The sequence below is a fragment of the Phodopus roborovskii genome, unplaced genomic scaffold (genome assembly GCF_943737965.1).
Source record: "Phodopus roborovskii unplaced genomic scaffold, PHOROB, whole genome shotgun sequence".
In the NCBI taxonomy this organism is placed as follows: domain Eukaryota; kingdom Metazoa; phylum Chordata; class Mammalia; order Rodentia; family Cricetidae; genus Phodopus; species Phodopus roborovskii.
In genome coordinates this window covers 17,597,893-17,613,627 of record NW_026126567.1, presented here as the reverse complement: position 1 = coordinate 17,613,627, position 15,735 = coordinate 17,597,893, and the positions used below count along the sequence as shown (strand labels likewise).

The following is a 15,735-nucleotide window of genomic DNA, read 5'->3' as shown; positions in this document are numbered from 1 at the left end:
TGTTTCCATCCTCAGTGGATCCCTAAAAGTTAAGTTTGTCTTCTGTCTTTTACTGTCAAGAAATTAGTTTCTGGTCCTTCAGACCCTGGCAAGAGATGCATTTGGTTTTGAGAGCAGCAAGGGCCTTTGGGGTGCTATAAACAGCTCACTGCTGCAACATGGGATTTTAGGTGGTTATGTCTAACTGAATGCTTTATTTCCCACAGGGCCAATGGCATCCAAAGCCATGAGGATGCCTGAGACTACCTTCAGGATCGACACAGCAGGGCAAGTGGGACCCAGACTGCATTGGTTAATGACCTGGTTTCACTCTGCTGCCTGACAGGGTGTTGGTCCTTTGTGCTTTGCTGGTCCTGAGTGGGCTGAACATGAGGGCTGTGCTTCCTTTCTCTCTCTTGTTCTGTTTATGTACAAAGTTAAGTACAGCGAGGGCAGGGAAAGTGACTTAAGCCAACTCACTGCTTTCTGCCTGGAGGAAAAATCCTCAGTGTGTCCATGGTCAGAGAGTCTTGTCAGTGGTTTCCCAATTAGAAATGCCATCCAAATGGCTTCACCCAGGTTCTTCCCTGTGTGTCATCAAACTGTCCATGCTGCGTTTCCCTGTTCCTTTTTGTCTATTTGGAGGTTGCCAATTTAATTACCCCAGAGAAAGAACATGGCAACCTCAAGTCCAGGGATTTCCCAGCTCTTAACTGTGTACTCTTGTTTGCAGAAATCTAAGGCGTGCCATCTTAATAGAGCCATAAATTACTCTGACAGGGGTGCTACAGTGTGAGATCAATCCCCACCCTGACTAGCTGCCAGTCCAGAATTTATAACTGCATACTTCGCGTGTCTCCAAAATGACAATGCTTTAAACAGCGAGGGGACCACACTGCGGGGACCATGCTGTGTGCCTGTGTTGGGGGAAGTGGCAACTTTTAAAGAACATACTCTATAATGGGATAGCTTTAACAGACAACAAAGAATATTATTGGCCTTACAATATTTCAGAATATAAGATAAAATTTCTAGCTGAGATCTGTCTTGTAAGATTTCCTGTAATATATACCAAGTTAAAAGAATACAAGCATTGAGCCTTCTGCAATCAGACTGCAAAGGCCATTTCACTAAGACACAGGAGAGAACACAGGTTTTCTAGCAGAGAGGAGTCATTCCTGTGAGTCGCTGTGTCCCAAGCATCCGCACAATGAACTGACAGGAAGACCCAAGCCCCCTGAAAGACCCAGCCCGCCAGAGTGCACGAGTCCAGGGAGAGCTGGATGCTTGTGTGAATATTCTCTATAGGCAGAGAGTACTGAACGCTTTACTTTGCTCTGCAAAGTGAACATGGGGATTCTTTTAACAAGCTCAGTAAATGATTTTTAACTATTCCTTTTAAAATTAGCAAATGAATAGGAAAGCCCACAGATTCTAACAATGTACTGACAATGCTTGAGAGAAAGCATTAGCTTTCTTGTTTCGTGCCTTTATTATTCCCTTTTCTCACATACTTTCCACACACTTCTAACAGTTTAGATGATTAAAAAAAAAATAATCATTAGGCAAACTCATTTTTTCTGTCCTCTTGACAAGTGAGGGAACATGCCTACAGCACATTCCCAATGGTGTTTCTCTACGAATTACTTAGCACATAGGATTCCTCTAGAATTACAAATCTATTTCAGCTCTTAAATTAAAATTCATCTGGAAAGGACTGCTTTTCGCTGTTTATGTAACATTGTCACATAAAGAGTGTTAAAAAAATATTTCTCCAAAAATAGCCCGCGTAAGTTAGGGATTAGCAGGGTTCTGCCGCTGGAGCTGCTCCTTTGTAGTTTTTTCCACCGTGTTCTTGCACAGTGTTTCTAACTGTGTTTATTAAAGTCAGCACATCAAAAAGGATCAAAGAGAAAGTGAACGAGAACCCAAGAAACCCCAAGTGTGTTGTCTCATTGGGGAGCTATGCAGATTTGGGTAAACAAGTGCGAACTGTTGAGGTTTTAATGAAGAAATTTTCGACAATTATTTTATCCTGAGTCCTTCTGTAGGATGCCATGTGTGCAGCAGATGCTGTACTGTGTGCCGCACCATCCCTCTCTCGGTTTAACAGCAAGTCTGAGATGACTACTTTGTCACTGGGTTCAATTTGGTTCAGCTAATGGTTTGAGAAGTGCAGCTGCTGCAGATGCTCACAGCAGTTACACAGACGGTAAAATCAAAGACTCAGCTAGGGTTCTGCATTACAGTCAGTCCATACAAACCTGACATTAATTCCGCTTAGCTCAAAGATATACCATAAAGATTGGGTTGCATATAGAACACCACTACTTGAAAACTACAAAAAGAAATTTGACTACTGGTAGGGTGTGAGTGTGTGTGTGTGTGTGTGTGTGTGTGTGTGTGTGTCTGTGTGTGCGTGTGTGACTTTTTTATTTTTACCACGTACCAAAACTATAGCTAACTTCCAGGCATGGTGCACACCTTTAGTCCCAGCACCTGGGAAGGTGGAGGCAGATAGATCTCCAAGTTAGAGGCTAACTTGGGCTACATAGTGAGTTCCAGAGCAGCTTGGTCTACACAGTGAGTTACAGGACAGTCAGGGCTACACAGTGTGATTCTGTCTCAAAATAAAACAAGTCAGAAATAAAAACAACAGTAACAGCAAAACAACCCCCCAATTGAAAAACAAAACAAAAAACTACAAACTATACAAAATACACATATTTGTATTTAAAAAAAAAAAAACCTTCAAAACTTGCAATTTGAAGACATTTAACTACATAATGAAATTAATGTTAAATGTTTAAACTACTGGATTTACATATACATACATACATATGTATGTATGTTGTGAGGTGATCCTGGTCTGATGATGGCCAAGATCATGGCTAGGCTGATTTCAAGGTGAGTTTGAGGGCAGTCTGAGCTTCAGAAAGAGATGCTACCCCTCCCTATTAAAAAACAAGCAAGCAAACAAACAAAACCAAAAGAACTATGCATTGGTCTCTATTATAATGCTCCCAGACGCCAGCCTTCAATAACACCTAGAACCTGCTCCAGTCTTATCTAACTTAGATACAATGGATTTTTCTGACTAAATTTTGTTATGGTTTTACCATAGTAAATTTTTTACAGTTAAATGACTAACTTTAATTTTGATTTAATGTTACACACACATAAAAAGTGTTTTTAAAATGTTTGATGGACACTGCCCAGCAGAGTAATACCAAGCATGTTTTAATCAAAGCAGAAATTTCTATTTTTGTGTTTGACAAGATAAAAAGAACATAACTATGAAAGAAGAGAGTTATATAGTTTGTCTGATATAAAAGGGGAAATTACAAAATCAGACCATTTGTGTGGCTAAGTGAAAGGTTTTCAATTGTAGAGAAAACAATTATGAAGCATAGACACCTCGAAAAGTGAAAATACAAGCAGCAAATGAATTCAGAGGGGATGAGGAAAGATCAGGCTCACACACACAGTTCAGTACCATGCGTTTAAAACTCTTCCTCTGTTTGGTCTTAACCTTCCCTGCCATAACTAAGAGACAGCACCCAGAAAGGGACAAGGGTGGGCACAATGGACTTGACACTGTAGTGTCCAGTGTCTGAGAATCTTTCATGTCCTCTAGGCCCTGCAGTTTTCATTTCTAATTCTAAACATAACAAAGAAAAAAAGAACTTCTAGCTGGGCTGGTTCTAAATACTTCTGTGAGGAAGAAAGAAGTCATCTATGTTTTGGCTTAAATTTATTACCACTCAACTATAAAAGTTAAAACAAAAAAAGTCTCTTAAACTACTGTGCTCAAACTGGCTCTGTAAAACGAAATCACAAACAAGTAGTCTCCAGTTGCCATTCAGAGGCACATAGCTTAAAGACTGGCATACCTAACACACTATCAGTTCACAGCTGCCCCCCCCCCCACACCCAAATGGCAAAGGACATGGCTCTCTCACAGGGCTGAGGGATGTCTGCCTCATAGTGACACTTGTGGCGCTTGGCTCTCTCTCACCGTTCACAGCAGCAGTGTCTGTGACTGCAATGGTTATTTCCTGCCCTGTTGACTTTTCTCTTCACATACCTTGTGCCCACCCCTTCTGATTCAGTGTGGAAAAGTACAGAACAACTTAGTCACAGTAGCAGAAGAGAAAAATGGCGATGTCATGGCCAGTTAGCTTCTTGCTCTGCTAGTTTTCAGCAGGGCTTTGGTGGGCTGGCCTTAGAGGCTCAGCGTCCCCTGGCTAGGCGCTGCTCCCTCACAATAAGTGTCAGTGGCATTCTTGCTTACTCGAGCTTTGGCTCGACACTTAGTGAACATACTTAGTGCTGCTATCACGGCAGTTCCTCTTTTTAACATAAATTGTTCCCAGTGATGCAAAGTACTGCATTAGACTCACCTGCAAGGCTTACAAAATACAGATTATTGGGCTTTGTGCCCAGAGTCTAATTCAGTAGTCTGGGCTGGACTCTAGCATGTACATTCCCAGCATGGTCTCAGGTGATCTGACGTGCAGAGATGACACTATGTGTCACGGACTGTGTGTGTCACAGACCACACTGTGTCAGAGACTCTATGTCACAGACTGTACTATGTGTTACGGACCGTGTGTGTCGCGGACTGCACTGTGAAAAGAGCTGCTCTAAAGCTTCAAAAAGCCTGACATGCGTTGTCCCACCACAGCCACTTCAGCTACAAGGAAGTTAGGAGCAAACAGTTCCAAAGACAGCTGCAAGAATGTGCCTCAAGAGGTGGATGTGGCAACTTAGGGCTTGGAAATACCCAGGGCACACAGAATTTGTTAAACAAACAAACAACCCACACAAAAAGACAACAGCCCCAATCCAATCAACCAAACCAAACCTGCATCTCTGCAATAAGGTCACAAGCTAGAAACATTCCCAATTATCTAGCAACTCTAAACCTTATTTCTACACAACACAAATTGGTAAAACGTTACATTTTCGTATGTCCATATACTATACTGCTTTCTCATCCTCTCCTGTCCTCCCTCACCTCCCCACCCCCCTTTCTGTCACTTACCAGGCACTTTTTGTGCTGCTTTGACACTAAGGCTTCCATCGAGGTTTGACACTGATGCTAACACACATGGCTTATGAGGATGTGGGACAGTTTCCACGGAGACCACAATCTGGGTAGTATGGACAGAAACTCTCTGAAAGCAGGAAATGGCCCTCCACATGTTTTCTTGAAGGGAAGTCTTCTGCACTCCATCACAGTGAACTTTGGGCTTAGAGGGCTTCCCGCAGTAACCTATGGAGATGGGAGGCTCATCCTTACTCAGGATAGTGTCTTCTGGGGCGGAGGGCTCTTTGCTATGTGCAAAGCTGTGTGCCTTTTTTATCTTCTTTAAAAAGTGATTTATCTGATCCAGTTTGGTGAAACTCAAGTTTGCTTTCAAAGGCTTTGATACATCCAAGTTGATGTCAGCTATAAACAAACAAACAAACAAACAACAAAATGTGAGAAACTTATTGGAGTTCTCTGATTAAACATTTAACACTGCAGTCTTTACTTACCACCTCTCCTCCTGTAGTTTTCACCAAATGGACATTACCATTGAACTGTTTAGTGGCCTAAACTGATGACCACTCACACAAGGCCTACCACACAAGGACAAGTCCTTCTACCCTTAGGTTCTATGCCAAACTGAAGTTGGCTTCCCAGTTTGGTTCCTATCTGAAACTGGCAGTTGATCTCCCAGGAAAAACAGAACTCCTCAAAGGACCAGGACAGTGTAGGACAAAATCATCTCCCAACCAAATTCCCCCACTTACCCTTCCCTAGCCAAGTTTAAGTACAAGTGTGCATTTCCCCTTTATATAACCTGAGGAGAGTCTGGGATTCACTGTACATTCTACGCTGATAAGCACTGGTGTGCATGCATCACTCCAATAAATGTTAAGTAGACAGTAATTTCTTCAAATCTATAGTGTAATGTACATGTATCTGTACCATGAAAAATAAAAGACCCAGAGACAGATACTGGGGTTCAGGCTTCAAGCTGAAGATCAGAAAAGTAAAGCAGCTGGGCAGTAGTTCTCATTCTACTGCAGACTGATGGATAATCCATGAGCTCTCCACCCAGCCTCTGACTGAAGCCTCTCTTCAGCATGGCTGAGAATGAATGCCTCATACTGACACCTTGCTCCTGTCTTATAAGCCCCTTTACTGCTGGAATTAAAGGCGTGTGATCCCAAGTGCTGAGATCATCTTTGTGAGAACTGTTTCTCTTTAGGACTGGATCAATCTTGTGTAGATCTGGGTGGCCTTGGACTTGCAGAGATCTGTCTACCTCTTAATCCTGAGTCCTAGGATTAAAGGTATGTACCACCACCTCCTAGCTTCTGGCTGTTGGGATTAAAGATGTGTGCCTGGCTTCAATGGATTGTAGCTGACTTTGATTTCTGAATCCTCAGGTGAGCTTTAGTAAATCAGAAGTATCACCACACGTGTCACTTGCCAGATGTCTTCAAACTGGCCTTATTATTTCTGTTTCCATCCTATCTCACTTTGCCTGACCTAGTAAGGGATTAATCCAAGTGTCCTGAGGGTATACCTGTGCATATCATCTTTTCCAGTCCAGGAATTATTATTTAAAACCCTTGCTGACATTCAGATTCAAAGTTCAGAACGATACCATCACCACAGGGAGGCAGACAGACCACTTAGCAGTCACTCAGTACTTTTCCTCCACTCCTAGCCCCACATTACCAGTTGCATATAAATAGAGCCATAAAATACAGCATGCTTTGTACCTTGTTTCCTTTTTTTTTTTTTTTTTTTTTTTTTTTAATCAACATGCTTTTGAGCCACAGCCATGTTAGTTTTGCTTGGCTTTGATTTCCCTAATGACTAAGTTGTTGAATGCTTTCTCATATACTTCTTGTCCATTTTGTTTAAATACTTAAAAATATGTATTTAAACTCTGCTCATTGTGTGTGTGTGTGGGAGAGAGGGGGAGAGGAGAGGAGAGTGAATGAGAGAGAAAGAGAGAGAGAGAGAGAGAGAGAGAGAGAGAGAGAGAGAGAGAGAGAGAGAGAGAGAGAGATGGGGTGAACATGTGAATGCAAAGGGCAGGCATGCTGTGTCACAAGTAGAGACCAGAGAACAAGTTCCGGCTTCTGTCCGTTTTTCACCTTGTTCTGGGCAGTCTTATCGCTGCTGCAGACAACAAGCTGGCCTCCAGCTCAGAGAGAATGTCCTGTGCTGACCTCCATCTCCTAGTGCTGGAGGAGCACCAGATTACAGACGTGTGCCACAGGGCTTTGTGGGAGCTCTGGGGACCCGAATTCAGGTCGCCATATTTGTGCAATAAATGGTTTCCCCTCTGGATAATCTCCCCAGCCCCCAAATCTGCTCACTTTTAACTGGAATGTTTTTATTTTTAATTTGAAGGGTAGTAAAGTCCCTATCATAAGATACATGGTTTGTAAATATTTTATTCCAATAAGTGTACTGTCTTCTCACTTTTATTTTGATCAATGTTTAGCACAGTACTTTCAGCTTTTCAATGCTGAATGTTTTAATTTTTGTGAGACCCAACACGTCCATTATTTTGCTTATATTGTTTAACCTCAGGTCACAAAAGTTTATGCCCATAATTGTTTTACAAGGTTTATATTTTCTCTCTTACATTTAGGTCTATGATCTTCTGTGAACTAATCTTTGTGTCTTGGATGAGGTAGGGGTCCACTTCACTCTGTATACTGTGGATACTGAGTCAACCATAAAATATGCTGCCAACAGGTATTCTTTGGGGTTCTACAGATAGTACAGGGTAAATATTGTGGGGAAAACAGATAGTTCAAACGGTCCACACATTTGCCTGCTCTGTCTACACAACCCTTTATATGCGCCTCCAGATTATGTGGCCTCGTAGCAAGTAACACTGACTTTTTATAACAATGTGAATCAGATGATTACAATAGTGAGACCAAATAAAACTAAAGTTGGTCAGCTGTGTGCTCCCCCGCCCCACTTTACATCAAGAGACTTGAACCTAAAAGTACTCATTCTGTATCCATAGCAACAACTTAGCTACTTATCCAGCAGGTTGCCCTGGACCGAAGGGTTCTATTTTTCTCTGAGTGCAGAGTAGCATAATATCCATGAAAGGCAGATATGAGCATTGCCAACTGTCACCATGAGATGGATTCCCACCTCTCAGCTATCATTGTGTTCCCAGGAACACAGATAAGAATTATTTATAACTCCGGCTCCTTGCCTAGCTTGTCTTTTGAAACTCAGATCTTCAGTTATGTCTAGGCCACCTTTTATAACCACTGTTGCTAAGGACAGAGCATCTCATCAGTTCTTCCAGAAATTCCAGTACATTTTGCTAGATGCTATTGTACACTTGCCCAGGTGTTGATCATAGACAGCTCAGTGAATTCTGATTAATGGGGAAACCGGCTGTCTTCTGTCTTAGTGTACTGAGCACCTAAGCCATTGTTTGTATTGAGACAGAATGGAAAAGGCGAAAGAAGAAAATGAACGATCTAAAAGCCTGTTGGTTCTTTTAACTGAACCGACAAAGGCTCAGTCAGCTCCTCCAGGACAGTTCACTAGCTGTCACCGCTCTGCTACGCCGTCACCCGTGCCTGGTAACAGCTCTCCTACCATCAGCCAATTGCACGGCTCAGATCAGAACTCTGACCTTTCCTCAATCAAAATAACAAATACGCCCAGCCAGTTTTACTTCTCAAACATTGCTTGACTTCAATCTTCTCTTCTCCAGCATCTATTATAAAGCCTACTGACTGATTTCTCCGGATAGGCATTTTCTTTAACCCAGTGACACAGAGCAATTTCCTAAGTATTTGTTTTGGGTGTGATCCTAGTAGGTGTACCTAAAGGAAGCATAGGAAGACCTGGATGAGTAGAGTTAATGTGCATTGAAGACATGGGCATGGCCATGTTGTGGACTCTAAGAAACAGACCCATGGGACATTAGCAAGGTAGTTTCCACATAAGGGCCAGGCTGAAGAGGGATGACAAGGCTCTGCCCAGGAGTTCAAATGAGTGTTTTTAACTGATCAGTGTATGCAAATACTAGCAACTGTAGTATTCTCCTCCAGGATGTTTTCATGCTGAAACTGCTTGCCCGAAGAGATGAGCTGACCAGTCCCCTCTGCACTGTACCTAACCAGCATGCTGGGATTCTAGGTTGTGGTGTAATCCCAGCTTTATTGTATGTGTCTGTACTTTCATAATTCCTTCTCCTCCAATAGCCAGGGTTTTAGGACTCAGGATGTACAGATCATGACATTTACCTCTGCTTACAACACTTTGCTGACTCCTATTCATTTATGATATGAGAAGCCAACCTCCTTACTACAGAAGAAAAAATAAAACCTCCCCTTTAAGCTATAGCTATTGTCTGACCTTTAAAGGATACGTATATAGGATCCGCTTCTGACCCTTACTGTCATGGCCATGGATATTTGTTCGTGTGTATAACATATCTCTGCTGTGTCTGTACAATCTCTAGTGGTCAAACAAAGAAGTTCATCCACAAGGTGAAGAATGTATTCTTCCTTGGGTATCTATGTCTACATATGTCTTTAAAGGAGCTATATGTCCTGCCAGTTAAGAAGATCCTAACTACACATCCTCATACACTGTACCAAGCCTCAAACAGCATGAAACACATGTTTGGTCTCTTTGTACTGGAAGATTCCAGAACATGCTAATCTGGTTCTGTGGCAGGCAGACTTCCTAATCATGAGCTCCCTCCCAAGATTCCCATCCCCAGGCTACCGAATATAGTAATGCTCTACTGCAAAGAGAGACTATGGCTATGTCCAAGGTCCCAGGTTAGATAAGGAGATTATCCAGTCCAGTGTGACTGATGCAATCATATGTGCCTTTGAAAGGGCACATGGAGATAAATGGAAAGCCAGAGATGTGAAGTATGAAAAAGATGGGAAGAAACATGTGCGTCCTACAGTTGGACAAGAGCTAATCGGGACTTGGGGACATCCATTCTACAGCACAAGGGACAACTGGAATGCTTTAGAAGCAGCGTCTCTTTAGGAAGTGTCCACATTACTGATCCCAAATGACACACTCATTTAGGCAGAAAACCAGTTGAACCTACCTGGGCACAACGGCAGTGCATGAGAGACTAAATTCACATTTGTTGTAATTTGTATTGATAAAAATATAGATTCCATATGGCTGTTTACCCACATGTAACATATCCAGGTCCTAATGAAGTTTCTAGGTTCAGGAAAGTCGGCTTTAGCTTTTCCACCCCTTTCCCCTTAGCAAAGTTATTAAACACGCCTGGAAGAACAGAATGTGCTTGTCCCAGAGGGGCTTTGGGTGCTCCTTCCCTTCCTTTTCTGTGCTCCAGAAAACAGAAGGAGAGGCCACTTCTGAAGTGACTCTATGAAGCCACCATTCCTGATGTCAAAACCTATGATAGTGTAAGAAACTCACACCAACATCTCTCAGCCACAGACACACCAAAACCTACCACCACAGGCCAGTGTGATGGCTCAGAGGGTGAAGGCATCTCCTGCCAAACCTGAGTCCTGCATGTTATCCTCTGACCTCCACATGCAACACATGCACGTGCTCATACACTCACACACACAATATGTAATAAGACATTTTTAAAAGTGTACAAACAAGTACAGTTTATTCAGGAACTGGAAGACTGGATTAGCTACTGTAACATCATTAATAGCTTAGAGAGAAAAAAGATGAATTGATGAAGAAAAAAGTACTATGAAGGCCAATATTTACTGACTATAAGAACTCCTAAGCAAGGTATCAACCGAGAGTAATATTTCACTGATAAATGTCATAGACAACATGTCTAGAGCTAGCACCATTATTATGAAAGATGAAATGGTTTCTCCATGAGATCAGGAACTAGGGAGGGATGCCATCTCATTACTCATAGCATCATACTGAAATCATAGGCAAAACAAGGGGAGAGAAATAAAAGGTATACAGACTAAAGGGAAAAAGACAGCAAGGGTTATCTACACATGACATGACTGTTACATACTGAAACTTATCATAAAAAGCTGGGCATGACTATGTGTGCCCACAACCTCATTCCTAAAGGTGCAAATGGGAAGATGCCCAGAGCCCTTCAACATCTGGATGATGACAAATTTGGTGTCATCAGTAAATCCTCTTAGTCATTGAACAGCAACTGACGAAAGTTCTTAGGAAGCTTGAAATTCTAGAGGGCTATACATGGCACAAGATAAATGTAATGCTAGCTTTACAAGAAGAAACACTAAAACCATTCATTTAAAAAATATATGCTTATAAGCAGTGCAGTGTCTGTGCAAGATGCTTTTCAGCCACCAGCATCCCTTGCCCCTGCTCCTCACGGGGAGACTGTAGAGCCATCTGCTACAAGAAAACCATGTTAATGTACACTGCACATGTAGACAATGTTACTGGGGAAGCCGCCTTTGGGCAAGTTGGACAAGTAGATGATGGGGGATGTTCTTCTATATATATGTTTCTTATTGGTTGATGAATAAAACACTGATTGGCCAGTAGCCAGGCAGGAAGTATAGGCAGGACTACCAGATGAGAAGAATGTTGAGTAGAGAAAAGAGAGGGAAGTCACCAGAGAAGAAACCACGTAGCCGAGAAAGGGTCCCGGCCCTTCTCTGGTAAGATAAGACCATGTGGAGATACTTAGATTAATACAAATGGGTTAATAATTAAGAGAGGGCTAGCCAATAAGAAGCCTGAGCCATGGGACAGTTTAATAATTAATACGTCTCTGTTTATTTGGAGCTGGACACCTGTGGGACCGGAAACCTCCATGTTCAGGTAGGCGGAAAGAGGAAAAGCATGGTGAGGTGAGGGGTACCATTTTACAAGGCAGTATTCCTCCCCGATGATCAGCTTCTCCAAGAACCTGGAACCACACACCAGGTGTGCAGGGCCATAAACCAACATGGAATTCAGCAGCACGTCTGAATTCTTCCACTGAAGTCGCAACTGTCATGTCTGCTCACTCAATAAATTTGTGCTGATAGTTTCACTGCCAAGTGTCAGTAGACTTTCTCATCCTTAAGTTAGCCAGGTGCATGCACGTGTGTGTGTGCGGAAAACTAGTGCCTTCATGATGAATATTTTCAATTCCATAAATGACAAGGAGAATATTTTTAGAAATGGGAAAATTTTAAGAAAAAGTGTGCTATGTTGCTATGTTAAACAGAAAAATAAAGATAAAAATCGGATTATCCACTTTTGCTATTCAAAGTGATAAAATATAGTCACTGCATCTCTCTCTCTCTCTCATACACACACACACACACACACACACACACACACACACACACACACACACACACAAACAAAACCCAAAAACATGAAAGAAACACACTCAGAAATGTTTTCAATGGAGATACAGTGGGGGATTACACACAGTAATGCTGCATAAGAACCATAAACATCGCTGGAACAGCACAGACTGTTAGTGTGGGCTTTCCCCCAATTATTATCAGATTCTTGGACGTGAGAGTTTAGAATTTTTTTTCATAATCCCTACTGAGCTGTAATAAATGGACTATTTTCAAGGTTTAGATTTTAGGAAAATACAGTAATAGAATGTCCCAGCTGAGTCATCTTGTCTGCCAGATCAAGTTTCTCACCAAGCCTGGAACATATTTTGTATCTTTAAGTTACCAAATAAACCCACGGCTGTCAATTATTGGACCCTAATTACCCTTCCAAACGTTCGGAATGGCTACCAGGAAGCAGAGTGACGGATGGACTATTGAGCTAAAAGGAGATTAGACCAATGCAAATAAATGGCAGTCATTTCATGCTTCCATCGCTCTGCAAGATGACTTAGCAGTGAGCAGGAAAGAATCACATTGCAGTAATGAAAACAGATTGGAGTTAACCCCGGGTGATTCTCCAAAGTTTATGGTAATACACACCTTGTGGGGGACCAAACACCAACTGGAAAAGTTTCCTGAAAACGGTCCCAGCTATTTCCTCATTTAAAGTGTTCCAACTTGACTTGACCCATTAGTCATCATATTACTTACATTTATGATGTATTATGAAATCTCTTACCCAAACCCCAATGGGTTCAATATGGCTTGTTATACTCAAATCTTAACATCTACGAAGGGAACCTTCTCTGTTAAGTGTTTCTTCCTTTGGAATTTTATTTGTAAAGGATACCATTTTATTTTAGACAAGTAAAGCTTAGTAGGAAAGTACACACGTAGGTGGCTGCACAGACAGGGACAGCAGTGCTCCCAGCCCTACATTAGGGAGGTGAGTGTAGAACACAGGACTAACAAATCACCATCTAGCCTGGCTTCCTGCGTAATTTAATAAAACCTTTTTATTACTCAGCTATAATGCACTTTCCTCTCATTACTGGGTCATATACATTTTTTTTTTGTCACTCAGTAATTCAAATTCTGATTTTTGTGACATTGTTCAAATAAATATATTCCTGATGACAGTGGACAATGGAGCCTGTGTTGTCAGAGGATGAGAGCTAGGAACCTAGAATGAAATGCTGCTGAGACAGTGCAGTCAGTGTGTATTCACTGAAGGTGTGACATGAGTGTCTTCAGTAGTGGCAGACCTGAGGGCATCAGTCAGTGGCAGTACAGTGAGAGGAACCGGGCATGCTCTGTCCTACATGCTGCTGCCACAGACTGGCCACCTTGAAACCAATCAGCCAGCAGTCCTCTTTGGTTTGTTCATTATAATCTGGCACCATGACTACTAGGGAAATTATTTATTTAGCTGTCTACTTTCATAATCAGGCACTGTCTTGTTACCTGCTTCCTTGTCCTACCCCAAAGCACAACATAGAAGTTATGATTAGAAGGCGACTGCATTGGTTTCCTAACATGAATGTAGTGGACTAGACTCATCTAGTAAGCGCCTCTCCTCAGGGAAGTGTGATTGTTAGCTTTGATAGCCAATCCGTGGGAGATTCCACGAGGGTGTTTCTGGGAAGGAGGGACTGAGGCTGGAGAGGAGTGTGTGTGGAGAATTGTCCTGACTGTGAGCAGCACCTTCCCATTGTCTGGGGGTGTGCCCTGGATAAGAAGGGGGATGAGAAAGTCAGCTGACTCCAGCAGCCCTTTCTTCTGCTTCCTGACTCACTGGGATGTGAGCAGGCAGCCTCCATCGCCGCCATCACCATGGGCAGGAGCTGCTCCTGATGCCCTGCCAGACAGACCACATGCCCTACTCATGAGCCAAGATGAACCTCTCCTTCCTGAAGTCCTTAGTGTCAGCTATGCTGTCACTGTCACAAGAAAGAAACTAAAAAAAGGGGCTGAACAGATCACATGTTTCAATGACCTTGGCAGCTTCTGTGGTGTCTATGTCTTTTGTTTATCTTGTTCTCAGCAGTGACATATTTCATCTTTAGAGACAATGGGTAGACCTGGAGGGGACCAAACATCGTCTTGAGGTAAGCTTACAGTTTGGTGAGATTTGTATCATCAAGCTGCCTGTGAAAGGAGCAGTCACTGAGATCAGAGTGGATGCACAGGGAAAGACATGATGGCCAGAGGAAAGACAATACAGACTACAACTGGGTGGAGGGGAGAGGGAAGAGCTTCAGACTGAACGTGAGGAAAAGAACAGAAAGCAGGAGTTCCCAAGGGAGTGAGCAAAGGGTTCAAACCTTCAGGAGAGGCTCTGACTGTCAAATGCTGTGACAATTTGAACATCATTAAGAAGAACAAGTTTAAAATTATAATACCAACAAAATGGCCATCATCGGGACAAGATAAAAAACCAACTGTCTTTTGAAATGGGTAAATAAGGAGAACAAATGAAGCATTTACTCTGCTTTTTTTGATGACAGATATCAGAGTAACCAGAGAGTCGGTGAGGGACTCTTTCTCTTCATAGCACCATGACAGCTAAAACAATCTATCAGAGAGAAGTGCAAGGACCAGGAAACTGTTATTTGCAGCCTCTCAAGAATTTAGGCTTTGAGGACCAGTGACTGCAAACATCATACAAGAGCTCTTCCTAAAGCATCAAACATCCTAGGATGGTCTCACTTATGCAAAGAGGAATCAAACAGAAAACAAGCACACAATTTACATTAGGAAATGCAAAGGAAGGGAGGGAGGGGCAAAGAGGGCAGGGGTGAGTACTGAGGGCAGTGGGGAAGGAGAGGCAGAGCCACTGGGAAGCTGGAGGAGAAAAGGCTTCAGTAATCTCTCCTAGACTGGACTCTACAGACTGCAACACTGACCTGTTGTATAAGCAAGATGTGCCCCTGGTATAGAAGTCAAAAGACTGTTCATGGGAGCAATAAATGCTCTCGATTGAATTTGAGGCCTGCCCTACAGGAGGGAACTCATTCATGGTACTACAGACATGGGGGAAAACCCATGCCTAGGGAAGTCATAGGCCCTAAAGGAGAAGTCATCTGTACTGTTTTGCTAAATGGCCATGCAACCAAACTCCCTAGTAAATACTTATTTATATCTATAGATTTGTGCTGCTCTCCACTTGGTTACAGAAGCTTTTTACTGAAGAGGGTAGTAGTTATTGCATAGAGAGATTGCTGTTCAAGCCACTGTGAGTGCTTGGCCAGAGATGCAGCCCCCCGCCCCCCAGCCTCAGGGACATTAAGAAAGAAGGGGTGGAGAGAGTGTAGCAGTGAGAGCATGGGGAGGGGCACTGGGAAATACTGGCCTCTAGACATGGCTGATACAAACAGAAACTCACTGTGGTTACCTGTACAG

General features: G+C 42.6%; 1 protein-coding gene across 1 annotated transcript in view; it reads right to left on the bottom strand.

The window, feature by feature from the left end:
• Vps13b (vacuolar protein sorting 13 homolog B) overlaps positions 1 to 15,735 on the bottom strand; it is a 408,041-nt gene that overhangs the window by 122,124 nt on the left and 270,182 nt on the right. Inside the window, exon 36 of the mRNA XM_051202586.1 lies at positions 5,027 to 5,434. Within this exon, the coding sequence (XP_051058543.1) occupies positions 5,027 to 5,434 (408 nt within the window). The remainder of the gene's footprint in view (positions 1 to 5,026; positions 5,435 to 15,735) is intronic.